The 23598-nt window shown below is 42.1% G+C and overlaps 1 protein-coding gene across 10 annotated transcripts in view; it reads left to right on the plus strand.

The window, feature by feature from the left end:
* RMND5A (required for meiotic nuclear division 5 homolog A) overlaps positions 1 to 23598 on the plus strand; it is a 79307-nt gene that overhangs the window by 47624 nt on the left and 8085 nt on the right. For 7 of the 10 annotated variants that reach the window (XM_049651853.1, XM_049651859.1, XM_049651854.1 and 4 more), the window contains 5 exons: positions 3272 to 3438; positions 4350 to 4515; positions 7575 to 7677; positions 9609 to 9763; positions 10950 to 12377. In XM_049651853.1, the coding sequence (XP_049507810.1) occupies positions 3272 to 3438; positions 4350 to 4515; positions 7575 to 7677; positions 9609 to 9763; positions 10950 to 11013 (655 nt within the window). In that variant the 3' untranslated portion in view covers positions 11014 to 12377. Of the gene's footprint in view, positions 1 to 3271; positions 3439 to 4349; positions 4516 to 7574; positions 7678 to 9608; positions 9764 to 10949; positions 12378 to 21265; positions 21387 to 23598 lie in introns of those variants that run through there. The other 3 variants (XM_049651851.1, XM_049651852.1, XR_007462329.1) reach the window with 3 other exon arrangements.

The raw sequence follows: 23598 nt of genomic DNA on the forward strand, positions 1-23598 counted from the left end.
CGGGGGAGGGGCAGGGAGAGAGGGAGACACAGAATCGGAAACAGGCTCCAGGCTCCGAGCCATCAGCCCAGAGCCCGATGCGGGGCTCGAACTCACGGACCGCGAGATCGTGACCTGGCTGAAGTCAGACGCTTAACCTACTGCGCCACCCAGGCGCCCCAAGAGTGTGACTTTAAAAACCCATGTTTACCTGGCCAGTCAACTGTGGCCAAGGAATTGGGGTCAGGACAATACAAATGTGGGTGCCTGGAGGTATGAGGGAGAGGTGCTATAAGGCAAGGTTTTCACCTTAATGCTTACTTATATATGTTTACACGTTTGAGGGCAGAGATCCTTAGTGTAGAAAATGACATTTTGCCAGGAAGGGAGAAGCTTAGAAATGGTTAATCTAATGCTTTGCTTTGTGAGATTTAGGCTTAATATAATATTTAAAAGTTAAGTGAAGATAATACATTGTTTCAAGACAGAAGGTCAAGAAATGTAATTTAAGAAATACATGACAACTTGTATTCTGTGAATTTGGAGTTCGCATTTTCCCCACATTTCTCCAGCTCCTTTTTGTAATGAAATAGCTGTTTACTTCTCCTGAAAATTTCTTGGTGGGCCTGGGGGTTAGGAACTAGCAATGTTAGCTTTTTTCTGATTATTTTGTAGCCTTGTTTATAGCTAAATTTGAAAGTGAGTAAAAATAAGTGATAAATTAGGAACTACATTGTCCAGTATTTAAATACCTCTCCAAGTTAAATGGGTTACATATATATATATATATATAGTTTGCAGAGCTTAAAATCATAACTCGTGGCTTGGATTACTTTTAGGAAATGTAATTTGCAATTACTGTTAGCTTTTTTGATTAAAAAAAGAAGTTAAGAATTTCGTTTACTTTTGCATTTGCTTAAAAAGTTACTGCCCTCTTAACTGAAAGTAATTTTGTAAAACGTAGGACAGCATAGACTGTGTTAATCACTGTCCTCTGGACCACCGTTATGTCCTCCCATTATTTCTGGCCTCCTGGTGCTGCTCTGAGAGCTGATGCCCTGGTCTGGGTTGTTGTAGCCCATGCACCATAACAGTTGGTGAACAATGCATGCAGTCCAGCTTCCCTGGAGTCATTACCATTAAAGATTCTTGTAACTGGGAGTTATTTTTTCCTAGACAGGACAATTTTCCCCACCTTTAATATTATATCCTGAAAATCTGCCTGTGAAAATGAAATAGATTTTTTCCTTTGTGAATTGCCTACATAAGGACTTTGCCCTCTCTGTTGACTTTCATTGTTTATTAAAATTTGTAGTTACTCTCTATTAGTTCCCTTCTTGGACTCTGTAGACTCTTACACATGTACCTCATATCAGAAACAGAAAACAAGTAGCTTGCTGCCTCTCCTTCCTTGTTAGTAGGAAAACACACTCATGATTTTATGAGTGAGGGGTGTAGGATAAACTTTTGGTAAGCAACATGATTTAAATGTACTGCTTGGCCAAGTGTCTATAGATAGATGGATAAAGAAGATGTGGTGTATACACATAATGAGATATTACTCAGCCATAAAAAAGAATGAAATCTTGCCATTAGCAACCATGTGGACGGAGCTGCAAAGCCAAATAGACAAATACCATGCGATTTCACTCATGTAGAATTTAAGAAAACAGACAAGCAAAGGAAAAAAGAGAAGCAAACCCAGAAACAGACTTTTAACTATAGAGGACAAACTGATGATTTCCAGAGGGGAGGTGGGTAGGGGGATATGTGAAATAGGTGAGGGGGTTAAGGAGGGTAGTTGTTATGTTGATCACTGGGTCATGTATGGAAGTGTGGAATCATTAGATTGTACACCTGAAACTGATACAACACTGTATATTAACTATACTGGAATAAAAATAAAAATAAATGTACTCCTTGGAACTGGAAATCACGAAGGTCCCTGACAAGCTAGATATTGCCAGACGCTCAATACTTTTGGTACTGGCGGTTGGCATTGGGCATTCATGAAAGATTGCTGCCAAAAGTACGTTGCTGGTGTCAGCAGGATTTATCTCAGACTTGGTGTTGCGACCAGGCAAGGTTTCAAAGCTTACTTAAATTTAAGTAAATATTGCCAAAGTCTAAGTGATGAATATAGTTTTAAAATATTTTTAACAATAACCTTGATTTTGAAGTCACAGAAGCTTCATGTTTGGACTCTAAGATGTGGATGCATCAACAGGTTGATTAGAATACCCATGTGCATGTGGAACCCTTAGGGTAGGATCCTGTAACAGTAGAGTTCTGTGAAGTCTAATCCCATTCAGCTGATCATTATGAGGAACCTGAAACATTTTACTTTTGTAGTTTGCAGAGCTGCTCCGGGTTTATAAATCATACCCAGTTCACGTTCCATTGGTCCTTGGTGAAATGGGTTAGAATATTTGTCCAACTGAAAGTCAGATGAAAAATATGATATGGCTTCTACATCTTAATCTGTTTAAAGAGATAAAGTAATGCTTCCTTACCATTTGATTGCAAAATTGATTTTAACAGCTGGTTGGTACACTTTTCTGCCTAGTGCCACCTGGAGTGGTAGACCCAGCTCAACATTGGTTATCCCAACTGTGTGTACTGGAGAGTCCTGAGTCCCTGTACTTTGGATCTTTCAGAATTGGATATTCTTTCCTTCATTAGCAGTATGTTTGTACAAATCATTATGGCACAGTGTGATATAAATGTGATATATATGTAGTTTTATCTGCCGGATTAGACTGAAAACACCTTGAGGCACAAATAACCTTGTTTGCTGTTTTTAATCTCAGAGTGTGCAGCACAAAATCTTGTGCCCCCAAAAAGTCTAAAAATAGATGGTTCCCATTCAGAATCTTATGATTCATTTATAAATATGCCATGCCAGTTTAACAGGAAAAGAGTAGTGGATACGGGCAATTGAGTAGTGAATCTCATGGCTGACACCTGCTTCAAAGTGGGTCTTGTACAAGTTCCAAATATATCCTGTGACTCATCAGAGTCCATCTTGTCTTGGTATAAAACCTTACTAAATATTTAATTGTCATCTGACTTAACTATTTTTATCTTACTTTCACTAGCTGAAGTGTCTCTTTGGGTGTAGTTATGTTTATTTTCTTTACAAAAGTCTCTGGGCCAAGGGATTGATGTTACCACTGATTTCCACAAGATGGCAGACCAGACCGTTTTTTGTGTGTTGTTAGGTTTCAAAGAATTTTTGACACTCTTTGCCGGCTCTTAATTACTGTTAAAATCTTTTCTGCTTTTCCTTTAGATGGGCAGTATCAAACCGAGAAATGCTCATAGCCCAAAACAGTTCCTTGGAATTTAAACTACACAGACTGTATTTTATTAGCTTGTTAATGGGCGGAACTACGAATCAGCGAGAAGCATTACAATATGCTAAAAATTTTCAGCCATTTGCCCTAAATCATCAAAAAGGTGAGTCTAGAGTCAAATGTTTTTAATTGGAACAGACCTATAGCCACCACTGGGATTTAGGTTTATCTTAAGGAGATCTAATACCAATTTGCTAAGGAACTAAAATAATTGTAGATGCTAATCGCTTAGATTATTATTAGATCGCTGATTGGACCTAGAACAAAAGTAAAACATTGAAGCCTCTTGGATTCAAAGTCAGAAAGAGACATTGCATTTTGGGGATTCTGTATGTAAGAGATAGGAGAAAGAGCAGGCAGGCATGCCACCACAAAGTGTCCAAGGTGGCAGCAGTGACACCGAATGTCAGTGTGGGAGTCCTGGCCAGTTCTACAGCCAGAAATGTTTGGTGGCCCCATTTACGACGTTATCATTACTCATCTAGATAATGGTAGTTACACTATGCTGTGTATAAGAGTAAAGTAACTTGAAGTTCGTATTCAGTGTTTTCCTTTTCTTCCCCTTTCTCTCAATGCTGTTTCTTTGATTTACAGTGAAGGGATAAACCAAGCTTAAGGACCAAAATTTTATTTTTTTTAATTTTTTTATTTTTTAAATTTTTTTTAACATTTATTATTTTTGAGACAGAGAGAGACAGAGCATGAGTGGGGGAGGGGCAGAGAGAGAGGGAGACACAGAATCCGAAGCAGGCTCCAGGCTCTGAGCCATCAGCCCAGAACCCGATGTGGGGCTCGAACTCACGGACTGCGAGATCGTGACCTGAGCCGAAGTCGGACGTTTAACCGACTGAGCCACCCAGGCGCCCCAAGGACCAGAATTTTAAAAGACATTGTTAATAACTTAGGCTATGTCAGTTGGGGGAATTTTTGCCTTTCTCAGCTTCCCACCCCCACATCAGCCCCTATTTCAGGAGTGTTCATTCATACCTCCAAATTGTCACTGGTTTTGTTTAGACATTCAGGTTTTGATGGGAAGCCTTGTGTACCTGAGACAAGGGATTGAGAACTCACCATACGTTCACCTACTTGATGCAAACCAGTGGGCTGACATCTGTGACATCTTTACTCGGGACGCCTGTGCCCTCCTGGGGCTCTCGGTGGAGTCTCCTCTCAGCGTCAGGTATGGAAATGGGTCCTGCTATTGAAATATGCACTGCTTGCTTTAGTTTTTCTTAATTTCCTGTCTAGCTTTTGAAGAGAACGTTTGTCTTTCTGAAGAAGAGTACGGTTGGTATTTCAGGAGATCATCACAATTGGTGATGAAACAGTCTTAGAGCAGTGTCATCTGTGAACCTCTGGGGGTCCCCCAGAGCCTTTTTCACTGTGCCGATATTTCCACAGATGGTGCAGCAACAGTGGTGTATTAAACTGCTTGAGCCTTAGCTCACAGATCAGCAGAGCGGTCCCAGACTCCTAAAGGACTTGGCATATTCCCCACACATCATATTTCACCACACACTTGCAGTTTAAGACACACTAGTTTTACTTAAGACTGTTCTTAAAAAAAAAAAGATTGCTCTTGACAAAACATTTAAAATTATTAGTTTTATTACATCTTCACCTTTGAGTACACACCTTTTTAATATTCTGTGTGACAAAGTGGGAAGTTCTCATAAAGCACTTCAACTTCAAGCCAAAGTATCCTCTTGTCTCAGAAAACACCTGTGTATGTTGCTTGATTGTTATGAGCCAATACACTAGTTGTTGTTGTTTTTTAATTTTTTTAACTGTTTATTTTTGAGAGAGAGAGAGAGAGAGAGTGTGTGTGTGTGTGTGTGTGTGTGTGTGTGTGTGTGCGTGTGTGCAAGTGGGGGAGGGTCAGAGAGAGGGAGACACAGAATCTGAAGCAGGCTCCAGGCTCTGAGCTGTCAGCACAGAGCCTGATGCGGGGCTTGAACTCACGGGACCATGAGATCATGAGCTGAGCCAAAGTCGGGACGCTCAACCAACTGAGCCATCCAAGTGCCCCCACTAGTTGTTTTTTTCATGAAATAGTTCTTACTTGAAAAAAATCACTACAGCTGGGGCTCCTGGGTGGCCCAGTTGGTTAAGTGTCTGACTTTGGCTCAGTTCCTGATCTCACAGCTCGTGGATTCAAGCCCTGCATCGGGCTCTGTGCTGATGGTTCAGAGCCTGGAACCTGCTTAGGATTCTGTGTCTCCCTCTCTCTCTGCCCCTCCCCTGCTTGTGCTCTGTCTCTCTCACTCTCAAAAATAAGTAAACATTAAAAAAAAAAAATTAGAATCACTACAGTTAATTACACTTAGGTTTTTGGCAGATGTTTTTTCACATGTATGAAGTGAGCCTGTCATGTCAAGGAAAGCAACTGACTATATCTTTTTGTATCTTTTAAATTCATGAGTTTAAGCTAAGATAGCAATTTTGGAAAACTTGTATCTGCCACTGTGGGCATGCAGCTTCCCAATACTGTTCTTTCTCCCTGCCTCCTTCTTTTCCTTCCTTCCCTTATTTATCTGAGAGAGAGCATGCAAGCGAGTGCACAGGTGAGTGAGGGGCAGAGAGAGAGAATCCCATGCAGGCTTTGTGCTGACAGTGCTCCTGCAGTGGGGCTTGAGCTCACCCAGTGTAGATTTGGAACTCATGAACCGTGAGATCATGACCTGAGTTGAGCCAAAGTCAGATGCTTAACTGACTGAACTGCCCAGGGGTCCCTTCCCAATACTTTTCTGATGAGATTGGTGATATTAATGAATTTTATTTTTTTGAGATTGTGTAATGAAATGTGTTAACACTTAGAAGATCTTAATTCACTGTGATCTTATAAAATCGTGCATGAGTAAAAGATTCATTCACAGTGTGAGACAGACAATTGGATTTTAATGTAGCAGGAAACAAAAAAATTCAGTGGCAAGGATTCACTCCACTCTGCAACTAACCTTTAAGAATCTACTACTTGTTGAGTTTTGGTGTGGCATTAAAGGAATATCACAATTATCTGAAAAGGCAGTTAAATTACTGCCTATCTGTTTAAAGCCAGATTTTTTTCCCCATTTATTTAAATCAAAATAACACATTGCAACAAATTGAATGCAGCACAAGATATAAGAATCTGTCTTCTATAAAGCTAGGCATAAAGAGATTTGTAAAAATGTAAAACAGTGCCAGTCTTCTCACAATTTTTGGATTGGAAAATACGGATTTTTTGTTTTGTTTTGTTTTTTGGTAAGAATGTTATTTATAACGTGATATATTTATTATTTTAAACAAATTGATATTTTTTAAATGTGTCAGTTTTAATTTCTAGTACAATAGTATAACCCACAGAAACAAATGCCTTTGAGATTCTTAATATCTAAGCATGTAAGTGGGTCTTGAAAACAAGTCGATGAACCTGTTTAAGAAAATAACTTCTTTAGCTCTCCTATTTATTTAATTCCTCAAGTGTTTTAGATCCCTGCTATGTGCCAGGCATTGTGTGAGCTACAAAGGTGAACAAGGTACCTTCTGCCTTCCGTGGGGTGTTCCAGCTGAGCATAGGAGACACTGAGGCAGTTTGTTATAATGCATGAGCAGGCTGCAGGTCAGGTTCTCTGGGGGAACAGAGTGTGAAATGGTGGAGATGACACGCGGGAGGTTTGTTAGGATGAGCCCCCGTGGCAGAATGAAAGCAGCAGGATTAGGGTAAGTTGGACTGCAGAGTAGTCTCATCAGAGGCCTCAGCACATCCCTGAGGAGATCTGGCGCCATGGTGGGCCTGTGAAGCTGTTCCAAATTAGGGCGACAAGCTGGGCTTCTGTATCCTCACCCAGAGCAGTCATCAGATGTGACCCTGGTCAGGTGACTTGCTTCAACTGAGGGCAGTCCTGAAGAGGGACTCTGCTGAGAGACAACTGCGAGCATTTCTGGGTCTGAGAAATGAGCACTTCTGCCCTGGACAGGGGCATCCTGGTCTAGGGTCTAGAAGGAAGCTGAGCAAGAAACTGTTTCAGGATATCGTTAATGACTGATAAGCAGAGCCCATTGAATCTGGTGGTTTTGTAAAATGTGAAGGTTTTTGTTTTTTTTTTTTTTCTTGGCACTGATTTAACAAAGCAGAGGGCACTGTGCCCTGTCCAATGGCCAGGACCCTGTGCACATGGAGTCTGGAGGGATTGATGTTTCCTGGGACCAAGCTGTCTGACACCTGGCCTGGCACTGACATTTCCTCTTCTCTCCCAGTTTCTCAGCAGGTTGTGTGGCACTGCCAGCGTTAATTAATATCAAAGCCGTGATAGAACAGAGGCAGTGCACAGGAGTTTGGAACCAGAAAGATGAATTACCTGTGAGTTCCACTTTCTACCATTCTGTTTTTTCCTGCCATGAGAAGAACATGGATGCTAAGGGTTTAAAATGCCTGTTTTGCCTTTTAACGAGAGAACACCGTTGTAGCCGTTCAGCCAGGATTCTTGTATGTCATGTGTAGACATGATTAAAAACAATAGAAATGGGGAGCTAGTACATTTTGGAGGCGCTGGAGTTTTTGGTTTTTAATTTTGACGTAGAAAAAAACGAATACAATTTTGACGTAGAGAGCTAGTGAAGGAAGACGTCACAGGTGTGCGTGGCGTCTGTACTGTGGCACACAGTGTGTTCTGCAGGGCCCTGGAGAAACCACTCAGACTACGGTTTTTTAAAATACAAGAGCAGTGAGTCAACTGGTTGAATTTAGTTTTGTGTTAAGCATCGATATTTATGAAATCATGGGTTTGTGCTTAAAATAAGCACAGAGCTGCTAAAATAAAGGTTGTCCCTGGTACACGTGCAGTCCTCAGCGGCCCTCCAGTGCTGCGTGTCCACTGCTCTCCTGGCCATGATTTTAAACATCACCTCTAGTCACTTGCCAACCCTATTACTTCTCTAAGCAGTAGTTTGTGGTACCTTCCTTCCCTTTCTGGGGCTGTTAAAGACTAGAGATAACTGGTATGCTTAGAATAATATGGGACACATAGTAGGGACTCCAGCTTTGCTGCCATAGGAGTTATGACATGGAGTGGCAAAGGTCATTGTATGTGACCTTTGACAGTAAGCACTAAAACTTGGACTGCACTTATCATGCCTGTCACGGTTGTGTCATGCATCCTAAAAGGCTAAATACGCATTTGGCTTTTGCTTTTTGTCTGCCACGCCTGTGCACAGGTTTATCCACAGTCACCTTCCAGCTGGTAACTGTCGGTTGGCTGCCCCAGCTCCTCCTCAGAGATCTGTTTTGATTAAAGACACAGGTGCATTCCCAGTCTGAGTGTGGTCAGGACACAGGCAGCACCCCTGCTTGACTGCTGCTTGCTTATTTGAACAAGTGAAAAGAAGTTGAGCCTTCACTTGCTTTGCTGAGGAAGGTGCCTGCAAGAATCTGGCAGCTTCCCAGCTGTGCTACGTGCATCTCTGACATTTGTGCATGAGCACAGAGCACGCTGAAGTCTGAATTCACCTGACACCTGTGTGTTGGGGTAGTAAAGCAATGGGAGGTGATGATCGGACCATTATTTCTCAGGATTGTTCTGTTACACTTGGTCAACATTCTTGAAAGAGTCTGGGTAATAGACTTTATATTGATAACCATTTTGGAAGGAAAGAAAACAGAAAGAACTGACGTTTGTGGAGCCCGCTGTCGTGTGCCAACCATTGTGCTAGGTGATTTCATAGCTTTTGTTTGTTTTGTTCCCTGTGAAGAGAAATGACTGGTACACCTACCATGGCTCTGATGTACAGATTGTGAGAGGTCTTGCTGAGCTTGAGCTTAAAGTCCTTGTTTCAGGTAGTTTCTCTGGACCATTATACACAGAACATGGGAAACTCAGATCTGAAGCTTGCATAAAAGTAAGCCTTGTTTATTCTGTCTTTAAAGGAATTATTACACTGAGTTTTGCCACCTACCTGAGTGTGTTGCAAAACAGGGTTTCTGGTGGGCTTTGCTCTTAGGGTATATCTATTCTGACAGATTTTCAGGAGTGTTCGACATCTAGAGCATTGCCTTCCTTTGACTCCTCAGACATCAGAATTTGGTTGAAAAGTAGTGTTATAAATAATCTTGAAGGTTAATTAGAATTATGAAGTAAGGCTTGAATCCCTAAGACTGCCTGTCTTTGAGGTAAGAGTGCTGTAAAAAGATACATTTGGATGAGTAGACTGATAAATGTTTTTGCTTCCCAGTGTGTATTGACATGTAGATGGTTTTCCGAGATGTAACTTGAGCCTTTTTACTGTTTTTTGAAGATTGAAGTGGACCTTGGTAAAAAGTGCTGGTATCACTCTATATTTGCCTGTCCCATTCTTCGTCAGCAAACAACAGATAACAATCCACCCATGAAATTGGTCTGTGGTCATATTATATCAAGAGATGCCCTGAATAAAATGTTTAATGGTAGCAAGTAAGTGATTTTTTAAATGTTGGTAAAAAAATTTTCTTTTGAAACTTAGTGGGAAGGTGGTATCTGATTTTTTTTCTTTTTTCTTTTCTTTTTTCTTTTCTTTTCTTTTCTTGTCAGTCTTTTTATTTGTTCATGAATTTGATGATTAGATTTATAAGCATGATCTTTAACTCTTAACTTTTGGGTAGGCAGTACATTGTCATTTCCCCCCTGCCTTTACACAAATGGTAACATACCCTATATGGTATTCAAGTTTGCTTTTTTTACTTAATGATGTGTTTTGAAGGTCTTTTATGTGCTACAGAAAGAGCCCTCATTCTTTTTTTAGAGCTGCAGAGTATTCTACCATATGGAAATGTGATAATTTATTTAACCAATTCCCTATCAATGAACATTTAAACATTTTGTTGTTGTAAAGAGAATTACTTTATCTACATGTGATATATAAATTGTAGACTTGGAATTGCTAATTCGCAGGGTATATACATTTATGATTTTTATACTCATACTGGGCCCAACTTATAATAAAAAGAAAAAAGTCACAAAAGCCTATTTCTAGCTTAGGCAGTTAGAACATTTTTCATTGGAGTTCACTTGAGACCTGTTATGGTAAAGTCTTTCTTTTAAAAGAAAGTCTTCGCATGTAATGAAGCTATCTGTGCCCTTCCCAGACCATGCAGCAACCCTGGTGGTGCCGGTGGATGGTGACTAGACCGTGCTGGTTCTGGGCGTCGTTCTTTGTAGGCAGCAAGCCTTCTAGGCTCAGCCGCTGGCATCAGATTAGATTTGCTGCACTTGAGTGGGTTGTGTGACCAGTCCATTTGAAGCTTGTTCAAAGACAGGCACAGCCTAAACTTTGGAGGAGGAAAATTGGGCTTACTTTTGAAACTGAAAGAGCAATTTTCAAAACCGTTGTCTTTGTTTTGTTTGTTACAAAACAGTTTTCACTCATTTCCACTGAAGGAAAGCCTTCAGTTTAGCATCTGGCTTGATTGGTATTTATTTGTGACCCTTCAGAGCTTGGCTGGTATAATAAGGGAAAGCACAGTTAACCCTCAAAACAAAATACAGACGTGAGTGTGTGGAGAGTGTGTGACTGTTAAAGACATTGACATTCCGTAGAGGAAAATTGAATGCTCAGTACTGATCCTGTTCCTTGATTCAATGTTTTCTTTCTTGTCTTTAGATTAAAATGTCCATATTGTCCAATGGAACAAAGTCCAGGAGATGCCAAACAGATATTTTTCTGAAGAGATAACTTTAATTTGCGATTTGTAAGTGAAACTGAATTGTGGCGCATTTCAGAAGAGAACGTTCCATTTAATGCAGCTAACTGAGGACTCCCGTGTTTATATAAGCTAATGCTCCAGAAACTTTGCCAACATTTTAGTGTACACACACTGAGGGGAGTGCTCCAGATGAATATTATCATAGGGCTTTATTATATTCTTGGTCTTCATTTTTGATCAAGTAAATACACCAGCAGTTGTCATTCAATGCAGGTTTTTGTACTTAATTATATGGTGATTTTTTTACTTTTTAAGAGCAGAAACAGAAATCAACCTCCCTGCCATGTGTTTAATATTTCTCCTGCTTTTACTTTAGTCATTTCTTGATAATTGTAAGGTTTGAGAATGTTTGTGAAAAAGTTTTACTTCCTGTTATGTATACAAAATTAAATGAAAATTCTTCAGAAAAAGTTTGAAAAACTGAATTGTGGTTATAAAACTAATTTGCATTTGTTTTGCTTAAGGAAGAAAGCTGTGATAGATGCCCAGTTTGCTTTTTGGTGTTTTCCTCTGCTCCAGCTCTCCCCGAGAAGTTAGCAGACCTGCATTTGAGCTCTGCTTGTAGCCCCAGTGGGCTGCCTGTTTCTGATTCCATCATGAATTTAGCAGGTTGGTGTGAGAAGCCTTCCACTAGAACAGAGTGGAAGGAGTACTCGTGTTTCTTTGCTTTTATTGCCAAGAGGTGCTTGTTTTAAAAGGTGTGTTCAATAAAATGAAATTCTGAAGTTAGAGGTGTTCTTAAGTTAATATTTGCTCTCTTGGTCTTGGTAGCCCTATTCTCTGAAATCTGCCTTCAGGACTTGGCTGTCTGTCTCTTTGTATATCATTGCAGACACAGTGTTGTGTGTGTGTGTGTATATATATGTGCACCGGCATCAAACATTGTGTCCCTGGAAGGGAAGAAGCATGTTCCAGTCCTAAAATGCAGTTACCAGACTCATTACTTTAAATCCTTAAAGTTAGAAGTTAGCATATTTTCTGTAGTGCAGAATATGTTTATTGCTGTTTTTGTATTTGAATAGTATACCGTTCAATGCCTCTCTTCTGCAAAGTGTATCATCTCATTGACTGTGAATCTGTATATTATTCTAATGGATACAGATAATGATCTTTTCTCTTGTGAGGTATCTTCGTTTAATGCACTGTCCAGAAATAGCCATGTGTAAGAGTCTTTCTCTATATGATGAACGAACTACATGGAAAGGACTTCTTTGGACATACTTCTGACTTAAGCGCGTTAAGTCAGTTTGACTTAAGCGCGTTAAGTCAGTTCATTACGAGAAGAATGTTCTGTGGAAATCACCAAATATTTTGCAACTTTATTTCATCTGACATGGAACTGAACGTCAATATAGGAAAACTTTGATGAGAAAACGGAGAAAGAAGAAAACACAGAAGTAAAGGACTGGGACACTTTGTGTTTTAAACTGCAGATTGGTTTCTTCCGCAGGGAGGGAGAAAACAGGTTTGGTGCTGAGTTCACTGGAAAGTGTCAGCATTTGCAGTAGCATACCAGCCCATACCAGACCAGGTGGTTTGTCCTGAAATGTTTGTCTGGGAGAGCGGGGGTACGTCTAAAGGAAAGGAGTACCTGCAGGAGAACGCTGCTTGACTGCTGTGTCAACTCCCTAAGTTTCCCTAACTCCCTAAAGTTTCCCCTCTATCCGGTTTTTCCCGGATTTTTTTTCCCAAACTCCCTAAAGTTTCCCCTCTATCCGGTTAAGCATTGAAGGAAGAGAGCAGAGAGAAGCTCGTTGGACTCCATAACAGAAGGTAGAGAATTCCAGGCAACTCTGGCTGAGGATGTAAAACAGGTTTATAACCTATATTTTCCTTTGAATTAAAATCCAGAGGTTGTTTGTTTGTTTGTTTGTTTGTTTACTTCTTTTTTCTCACTAGGCCAGATTTAGCTTTACTCACAACTCTTATTCTCACCTTTCCACCTGAAAAACGTATAAAACATTTAGGCTTCACATAAGATTTGTACAATATAGATGTTGCTCTAGAGGCTGGTGGTAAATATTTTGGGGGGCCACACACTTCATACAGTTGGCTCAGGCCACTTTTAAGGACAAAGTGCTCTGTCCCTCTCCCAGTGTTGGGAATCCTGTTGACAGTTTTCTATGCAGCTCATGAAACTTTAAAAAGAGCATGCTTTTCACTGAAGCATTGGATTTTACAGTTTCCTGTGTAAGGTCCTTACAGTCCTACTGGGCAGGGTAGGGCCAGAAATTTGAAACTCTTGATTTGACATGAAAATTATGTCTTGTGACCTTTAACTAAAGGCATGGGCTTAAAACATTGGTGACGAAATGGGACGGAGAGGTGGATTTGACAAGGCCAGACCTTAACCAAAGATGCTGAAATACAACATGTGGCCCTTTCTGCTCTGGAACCCCCTTCACCAGTGGCGTCAGGACCTTATCGCCGAGGCCGTGTAGTCAACAGTGCAGGAGGATGCTCTTCGCCATGCTCTTCCTCTGTTTGCAGAAGGCCATGACAGAGCCAAGGGTTTTTTTTTTCTAGGCAGACTAATTATAATAATATACATCGAAAACAGAATTGCAGAGTGGTTTCCTCAATTACCTTAGGAACCATTCCATTTATCAGTCACGGACAAAGGCCATGGGACTATGCGAAACCAAGAAAACCTTATTAGAACCTTAGATTCTAATTTAGCCAGAGCGTCTGTGCTTTCAAGTACAGTCTGAAATACAGCGGCTAAGTTTGTCTTTCGATTTTTTTCTCCTTTGTGTGATCATCACAAATGCCATTTCTGTCGTTTTGGTGGTGATTCTGTGAGACTTCTAATACATAAATGAACGGGTATTGGTGCCTCTTGATTTTAAAAATGTTGAAGAGAAGAGCCACCTCATATTCATAGGGTGTGTGAGTATTTTGTGAGTGTATGAGCATTTAATTGAAAATAAGAAAGTTATGGAGTTAATCTTTTTTTTTTTTCTTTCTGTAGCAGCTGATGTACACAGAGACACTAAAACCCACAGCACATCCTGTGGGGAATGAGGATCCTCTTTTCTCTCCAGGCAGTCCCGCAGGCTGTGTAGTTCGTTCAGTATTCTTGATGCTGTGAGTTCTTTCCACCTCAGTGGTTCAGCCTTTGGGACAATAGATACTGCAAAAACCAAGAACTCTTGGTTATCCGCACAAGACAAGCTGCTGGTAGACATTAGCCCTCTGGTTTTCCAGCTCAACCTCTGATTAGTGGACTGACAGTCGAGCTGGTCAGTTTGCGTAGTCAGCAGACTCAGGTTATTTTCAGGGAAGGCATGGTTTGGTTAATTTCATCACCAGGATGTGTAAGGTGAAGACACAAACCAAATACCTTTCGTTACTTAACTCTACGTACATTATCCTTGGTAACACTAGGATGCTGTGGTCTTGAGCGAATGTTAGCAAGGAACACACACGTAGAAGGTTTGGTGCTTCATAAGCCTGTCCAGCCGTGGTGGGTTTTATGTGGTACAGTAGTGTTTACTATAAGCAGGTACAAACTTCATGAACTGTTCTTACTGAACTATGATTGAATAGATACCAAAAATAGAATGACAAATGTATTTTAATAGCAGATGAGGCAATTAGTTTTAGGGTGAGTTTTCCGCTGTTGATTTTACTTCAGGGGATAGGGAGGGAAAACAGTTTTGTTTTCAAGACCTTTCCCTCTACAGTTGTAAACTGTAGTGAGCATATGCTTCGTTTACTTCCAAAGAGGCAAAAGCAGCTGGAATTGGCTTACGGCACATGCTTTGTTTCATGTTGTGGGTGAGGATTTCTACTCTTATTTTAGCAGTCCCTTCACGTTCTCCAGCAAGGCAGATGTGGGGTTCACTAGGATTTAGTGCCTGATCTTTTCTTTGGGGAAGGGGTGGGAGTGAATGTATTGGGGATGGGAGGGAAGCAGGAGTAGATGGGAGTGTGAGTGCGTGTGCATGTGTCTGAAATTCACCATAATCCCCCACCTGTGTCTAGCAAGGAACAGGTATTTAATGTATTTTGCTCATGACTGCAGTGTGCATGTATCTTTTTTTTTCTCCTCCGTGTTTTCTAAACTTACACTAAAAGGATTCATTAAATCATCTTGTTCAGATGGCTCAGGATTGTATTTCTTTTGCTTACGCTGTGCTCTTGGGTTCTATAGTATTTCTATAATTATGTAACAAAAATAGTGTTGCACTGTAATCTATCATATAGAGCTATATGTATGGAAAATTTTGATCAGTTTTTTAAGAAATGTATCCTGTTTGCAAAGGCACAATAAAGTTGCATCTTATAGACTATAGGCAATAAAGCTAACAATAAACCTTATTTAACACAAACCATATTCATATTCTCTGTTCATTTGATTTTGGAAAAAGTCCACTGCATCCAGTAGTTTCAGGGATTTCATTTTGACTTTAAAAGTTCTGCTATACTTAATTTATAAATTTCAGACTGATATAATAGAATTTTGGAAAACTATAACAAATGCTTTGTTAATGTGTGTATTCCTATGTAAAACACATGGCTTCTCCTGTGTATATTTTTAAAAATTAAAGAAATGCACATTTAAAAAGTGTTTTGTGGAACCCGTCTGTATAAATGTGACAGCTGACAGAGGTACGAGGGCAGGGGAGCATGGAGGCGTCAGTTGTAAGAAGAGGACACCGCTGCCTGTGTTTGTGAAGGGCCTGCATGCAAAGAATTTAAGAGAATCTCTTTGTCTCCATCCCATCCTGTTCTGTGCCATAGCAGTGTAAGAAGAGGAGGTGGCCGGTCACCATCCCGGTTCCTAGGGCAGGCTCACATCAGTGTTTGCAGGCTCCTGTACCCTGTGCATAGCCGGGACCCTTTGACGGGAGTGATCGATTGCGTGTCACCTGGAAGAGGAGCCCTGAGACAGCTGTACTCGGGCTGTCGGTAGAGTGGGGCACGCACAGTCGGCATTGCCAGGGAAAAGAAGCAGGCTCAGTTGTCTATCCTGTTCAGTGATGAGCTAAGGTGGTAGAGACCAAGGATCTTTGTGTGCTGCTTTTGTGTATTTTTTAAGACTCATTCTTACGGGAGATTTCAGAATGTTTCCTACTTGGGAACAAGTGGGTCCTCGCTTGGGTCCCACCCCGTTGCTTTTGGAGCTAGTGGCTCAGGTGGTTATATAGGTGAGGTCTGGCCAGCCCGGCCAAAGAGCTCACCACCTATCCCTGCAACGTGTAGAGCTCTCTAGGACTCAAAAGTGGAGTTTCCAGCAGTGTCGGCATCACCCGAGAGCTTGTGAGAAAGGCAGAATCTCAGGCCTCAGCCCAGATCTTCTGAATCAGAATCTGCACGCTTGTGAGAGAACTGGCTTCCCTTACGAGGAGCCTCTCGGATGCTCCCTATTTTCTGAGGTAAGGATCACGCCCACTGGGCAAAATTTACCCTTTTCTTGATGATTAAGACTTGAGTCCTCAAGAAAAGTTAAATTTAGTGTGCTTTGAATTCAGTTTGAGTACAGTTACTTTAAAAATCAGTGTACTTCTTTAAACACCCAGGCAGTTGAAAGGAGTGTTGTATTTGCAGCATGCCAAAATGCATTTCCCATCCCCTACCCACTAAAATGGGCAATGATGATCACCAAAGATGGAAAACTGGATTTTTTGTAATGGCAAGATAAAGCCTGGAAATGCACCCTTAGACCAAACTAAACAGTAGCTTGGTGCCCCTCACCCTCTCACAGAGGACACACTGTTTTGTGGCAGCCAGTAAGAAAATCTCATAACCCTGTATACACAAAGTTTATAGTTCTGAGACAAGTTTTACAAAACGAATGCTTCTAAAGTGTGGTAACACTGATACTTTAGATTTATTTGTTAATGTTCACCAAGTCTCTAAGTTGATTTTATGACCTGCTAATGGGTCGAGATCCAGTTTTAAAAACTTTGCATTAAGGGACAAGAGAATGATCCATTCGCAAAGCTACTCTGAAATCTCTGTCAGTATATGTATGTATGACAGAAAGTATTATACTCATTTTTTTTTTAAATTTTTTTTTCCAAAACTTTTCCTTGTAGTGGGGTGTTCTTAACACTCCTATGAATCTTCTATGCTAACGTAACATACCTCAACATTGTAAGTAGTGCCTAGGAAAGCGCTACGTGACAGAGAATTTTGAGTTTCCTTGGAAAAGCCAGTGTTTCATTCTAAATACTGGCTTGTGCATTAGAATTCTTTCGTTAAATAACAGACAGATGTGTGTATGGTTTTTTTGCTTTCTTTTAAAGTCTAAAAAAATTTTTTTAACATTTTTATTTATTTTTGAGAGAGCACAAGTGGGGGAGGGGCAGAGAGTGAGGGAGACACAGAATCCGAAGCAGGCTCCAGGCTCCAAGCGGTCAGCACAGAGCCTGATGCAGGGCTTGAGCCCACAAACCATGAGATCATGACCTGAGCCAAAGGCGGATGCTTAACTGACTGAGCCACCCAGGCGCCCCAGATGTGTGTATGTTAAATGCAGAAAACATCTTACATACAATGATATGGCACCTTCAGTCATTCGACATGGGGTTTTTTTAAGGCATCGAGAGAGAACAGGGCCCTCCCTGGGCCTCCTGCAGCTTAGGACTGCTGGGAGGTAGAGAAAAGTAGAGCACCAAGACCCTTCTGGTGAGGTTAATTCCCACCAGTGACCTAACTACTGGAGGACAATGGGAGGGATGAGAAGGGAGAGATGTAATAAGTTGTGTATTTTTTTAATGTTTACTTATTTTGAAAGAGTGTGCACACGTGGGGGAGGGGCAGAGAGGGAGAGAATCCCAAGCAGGCTCTGCGTTCAGCATGGAGCCTTACGAGGGGCTCGATCTCAGACCATGAGATCATGACCTGAGCTGGATTCAAGAGTTGGATGCTTAATTGACAGCCATCCGTGCACCCCATAAGTTGTGTATTTTTAAGGCCCACTCTGGCTACAGTAGGATGAAAGATGGTTGGGGAGGGGATGAGGTTAGAGCAGGGGAGGCCAGTACAGTAAGCAGTTAAAGTGAGTATTGAGCATTGTATGTCCTGAGAATAGAATGGTGAACAAGACAAACTTGGTCTCTACTCAGTGGAGACCCAGATATTGTGAGAGTGAGAAATCCAATGAAGAAAACCCAGCAAGATGTTTTTATCATAAAATGTCAGTGCTCTGAACGTTTTTATAATTCAGAGAACCAATTTATGGTGAGGTCTCTTAAATGATGGGCTTCCTTGCCCTGGTGTTCTAAAATACACTCTCCATTCTTTCTGTCGTCTACATTTTCTAGGAAGGTGAATTTCTCACTTCAGACTCTATATGTTGGTCTCTACACTACATGGGTTGTATGATTTTCTGCCAATTTCTAGTCAGGAGGGATCTTTTTAACTCCGTTTGAAGGCTGCATTCAGCCACTGTGCAAGGGCCGCCGTTCAAGGAAAGGACTTTGATGTTGTTTCCCCTCTAGAAGAAGAGTGTTCTTTAAAAGGAAACCTGTTATTTGTCAGTGTTCAAGACTAATCATTTTGGGAGTTTCTGAACATGCACTTTAGGTTTCCTTTCATTCTTAAGACCCTGTTGCTTCTAGTGATTTTAGATTAGTGAGCTCATCAATTAGTCCTAAAGAGGAATTGTACAAGACATTATTAAATTGTCATGAAAGCTTTGAGAAGTAGTACAGGAAATTTGGGCGGATGGCCTTTGACTTGACTAGTGTGTACCAGTGGCATGTGAAGAGTAGGCAGTCTAGGGTTTTTGCCGTCAGGGGCCCAGGCTCCTGTTCTCCACAACCTTAAGGTGTGGCTTCAGTTTCACCTCTTTGTTAGACATATAACTGTGTTAGGCAAAAAGAGGAGGAAAGGGGTGGGAAAAGGAGCTTGCAGTTGAATTAGCCCCTTTGAAGAGTCTCCTGGAAGCTCCAGCCAATGACTTATTAGCCACACTTGGCTGGGGGCAAGTCTGGGAAATGTCTGGGCACGTCACCCCCTGTAATACAACAAGGGTTCTGCTGGTAAGGGAAAAGGGGAGAATGGTTGGTAGGCAAGCAACCTGCGAATTCTACCCCCCTGCACTGTGCATCTCAGCCAGGAAACAGGTGACATTTCATTCACATAAAGGAATAAACCATCAGCACCAGCGGTCAGTGCAGCCTTCCACCTGCCCTGAGATATTAGACAAATGAGGAGTTAGCTATCCCTGAACCATCTCCATGAGCTGCATTTCTTGGCCCCTCTTGGTATTTGTTTTAGAAGCAGAGCCCTCACCCTAACTTCAGACAGGATCCCTACTCTACCCTTGTTCTAGAACATACTCTTTCCCATTTGTTTCATTTCAGAGCAGGTAGTAACCTTCGTTTTCTACCTTGGGCAGCATAGGTGAAAAAAAATACTTTTGGTTTGAGGTGCTTACAGAGAGTTTAGAGAACTTCTAAATTTTAAAATTAAAAACAATGTAGGGGATATAGTCAATGGTATTATTAACACATTATATGGTGACAGATGGTAGCTACACTTGTGGTGGCATAGCATAGTGTATAGAGTTGTTGAATCACTATGTTGTACACCTGAAACTAACATCGTGTCTTAACTATGCTTCAATTAAAAAAAGGTGGGGGGGGGGGGCGGCGCCTGGGTGGCTCAGTCGGTTAGGCATCTGACTTCGGCTCAGGTCACGATCTCACAGCTCATGAGTTCGAGCCCTGCGTCGGACTCTGTGCAGACTGCTCAGAGCCTGGAGCCTGCTTTGGATTCTGTGTCTCCCTCTCTCTCCCTCCCCAGCTCATGCACTCGCTTGCTCTGTCTCTCAAAAATAAATATTTAAAAAAAAAAAAAAGGCAGATAAGATACTCAGTAATAGCGTAGCAGCTGAGAGTTTGGGCTACAGGATTGGACCTGAGTTCAGACCTTGATCCCACCAGGTTCTAGTGTGATCTTGGGCAAATGACCAAAACTTCCTATGCCTTAGTTTTCTCATCTGTAAGAAGAATGGTACTAGTTCCTACTTCATCGTTCTGATGAGGCCCGAATGAGAGAGCGGGCCCATGCCGAGTGCTAAATAACTGGTAGCTATTATTTTATTTCAAAAGTCGCTAAAACATAAGAACAAATGACATCTGCAGATCACAACCACCTAAAGGAGAGCAGAAAAGGGGAATTAGTAACTGGCCTGCAAAAGTGAGGTTTCCCAAAGTGGTGGGGGCTTCAGAGGTGGTGAGGTGACAAAATGGTAGAACACACAGGCTTTTTCTGCTCTGCCAACTTTATTCGACGGCTGTAAGGATGGTGGAGCTCTCTCGCAGCAGGGCGGTGGGGGGCGTAAGGGGTGGCACTCAGAAGGTGAGGCTGAGGGGAGCTTCAATGACAGTGTGAAGGCTGTGTGCATCCGGGAGTGAGCTCTCCTGAGGTGAGCTGCGCTGGAAGGGTTGTCCTCCCTAGCACTGGGATGCTGAGATCCCTGGGTACATACATAAATGTGTATCTGTTGGAAATGGTTACTGTGTGCCCATTTCTGAGAATAGGAATTGGGAGAATCAGGTGACTGCATTCAGAGTATAATAGGTACTACACCAGTTTTGAAAAATTGGTACTTTTTTCGTATACATTTTGTTACTATGTTCCAGGAGCTGTTCCAGGAGCTTAAAAATACATTTGAACTCATATCCTTCCCAACAACCTTTGAGGTAGGGACTATCATTACCCCCATTTTACAAGTGGGGAGACAGAAGTTTCGAGGCCTTAAGTGCTTGCTAGAGAACACACAAAGTAGCAGAGCCAGGAAGCTGCCTTCACAGCCTCTGCATTTAACTTAATCTAAGGCAATCGTGGCCTCCTTCAGTTCCTTTTGGTGGAGAAACATAGCTCAGGCTTCTTTTAGGAGCAGGTTAGGTGGTACCTGACCCTCGTGGTCACAAAACTGTGTGCGGGGGGAATAATCTGCCCCCGGGGCTGGAGGAAGGGGTGGCTTCTTGCTGGTGAAAAAGAGAAACTTCTCCCCCTCTCAGTGGTTGTGGAGTCATGCGGGATGTTCAAGTGTAGGGTGGGATCTCTGAAGAGCAGTGTCACAACTGGAGAAAGAAACGACAAAGTTCTCTGACTTTTTTTCTTCCGCCAATGGGGTATGTTTTGTTGAATGAATGAATGTTAAGTGAACTGCCTTGGAGCTGTTTCCAGCCAACTGTGACCAAGTTAACTGCATAATGGAGAACTCATTTCTCTACTTCCTGTTTTTCAGGGTCCAAAGAATGTGTTGTGGGCATCATCCTCCAGGGGGAGTTTGTAGAACCAATGCTTCAGGCTAGAACTTGCAAGTGAACCATGACCTGGACCTGAGGCTGCCGGCTTTGAACCATGAGGTGCTTCTTGTGCCTGTGCAGGATGAATGGCGGGTGTTTGTGGTTGCCAGCAAGCCCTGAGCCTAAATTCACAGCCCACCTTGAACATGCTTTAGGCCTCAGCCTGCACATTGTTTTTCTATTTTCTCCCTGGTCCTGAGCGCCAACTCTAATGCATACCTTTTCCTATGTTGATACTTTGAATCCCCAAAGTAGTGTTTACCATCTTAGTTGTGGTAAGTATGGTGTGGTAAATTAGGGAGTATGAAATAATCAGTAAGTCTTGAACCCTCTCCAGAGCCTCCCCAGTGCGGCTTCCCTGCTGCTCATCACCTGAGCTGAAAGCGGAGGAGGGAAGGCCCTTTTCCTGCCTTCACCCTGGCCCTGGTTCTTTGACATTGGCCCTCCACAGCCAGCGCCATGAGGAGGCCGGATGCTCCTTGTCACCCTTTTCAGGGACCCAGGGACAGCTTCCACAGGCAGCTCTGAGCCTGGAGCCAGCTCTGAGCTGAGTCTCAGTCCCTGGACTGGCGTCTGGTTCTGGTCAGCTGGATATGTTCGGGGAGGAGGGGGGCAAGGGCAAGACTTTGTCTTATGGGAAGTTTGTTAGCTTTCACAACTGCCTTTTCACATTTGCGACACTTTTTCCTCTTGATTTCTGTTCCTTAAAACTTTTGGTTTTTGAAAATTAAGGTTGCAGAAGGCAGTTTTAGGAAGGCGGGGAAAGTTCTCTGTGGACCTGGTGCTGGCTGTGTTGAGTGTGTCCACGTAATGACGTCTTGGAGCTGCTGTATACTTAGGATTTGGGCACTTTTCAGTATGTATATTTGACCTCAACCACAGCCTGAAGATTTTATGCTTCCTTATTAGAGGTATCAGCTCATCTGTTACCACGAAAGAACAAAAGACAAGGTGTTGCGAGAAGACGCTAATCCGTTTTTCTTTTTAAGTTTATTTATCGATTTTTGAGAGAAAAAGCACAAGCAGGGGAGGGGCAGAGAGAGAGAGGGAGACACAGAATCCAAAACAGGATCCAGGCTCTGCCCGAGCTATCAGCACAGAACCCAGTTCGGGGCCCAAACCCACGAACCATGAGATTATGACCCGAGCCAAAGTCGGATGCTCAACTGACTGAGCCACTCAGCGGCCCCAAGGCTAACCAGTTTTAACTGATGTGAAAATAGGGCAGTGCACAGTGAAAGTAGGGACCGACCCAGTCATTTTACTTTTAGGTTTTTACCCTAAAGAAACAAAGCTGTGTGCAAAGTTTTGTCAGCGTTATTACAGTAGTGAAAAACTGGAAACTTCAATCCTGAGTAATAGTTAAATACATAAAAGATGCTACAATCAAAAACGGAGTGCTATCTTGTCCTTAAAAAGCATGCCATAAATGTTTGTTTTTTAAAGCCATTTATAAACACACAGTGCAATCCCACTTTTTAAAAACAGAAGTATGTACTTCACATACATGCATAGAAAATAGAGAATGTGCACCGTAATATTAACAATGGACTATACCCGAGACAAAGAATTACAGGTGATTCTTATTTCCTTATCTACGTTTTTTTCTTCCAAGCAGCACTCACTGCTTCCGCAAATCCATAAGAGAGGAAGTGTGCATGTAGGGCAGCATGCTTGGCTCTCAGCTTCCTTACCAGACTGACACGCAAATCACACTCGGAAAGGAGTGGTCTCCCCTCCTTCATGGGCCCCTCTGCAATGCAAGGGCTGGGCGAGCAGTTTTGTCCCCCTCCCCTGCAGATTTCACAGAGATTTTCTTCATGTGCCAGGATTCAGTTAACCCTTTCCGTTTTGAGGCATTCCTACTCCATACAGTTTCACACTTCATAATTTACAAAGTCTGATACTATTCAACTACATTATCGAACTCTGAAAGGCAGAAGTTCTCTTATTCTATTACCTCTTTGGGGCTATGGCTCTATCACTGGTGCTCAAGAAATAATTTGTGCCCTTGAGGTTTGAGACACAACACCCCACGCTGAAACAGAGGTCTCCAGAAGAAAGATCTGAATGGCTGGAGGAAGAGCCCTGAACCTTGCTGTGACTCTGATCAAGCTGCCCCCCCCCCATCCCTGGATGTCCACTGAAGAGGTTTGGGCTAAGCTATGTCAAGGTTCCCTCCTCCCCCACCAGCTCTAACCGCCAGATTCCGAGAACATGGCTCACAGTAGCTCTGGCCTGCCCACCCTTTACCCCAGTGCGTGCACACAAT

This window comes from Panthera uncia, assembly GCF_023721935.1.
Source record: "Panthera uncia isolate 11264 chromosome A3 unlocalized genomic scaffold, Puncia_PCG_1.0 HiC_scaffold_12, whole genome shotgun sequence".
Taxonomy (NCBI): domain Eukaryota; kingdom Metazoa; phylum Chordata; class Mammalia; order Carnivora; family Felidae; genus Panthera; species Panthera uncia.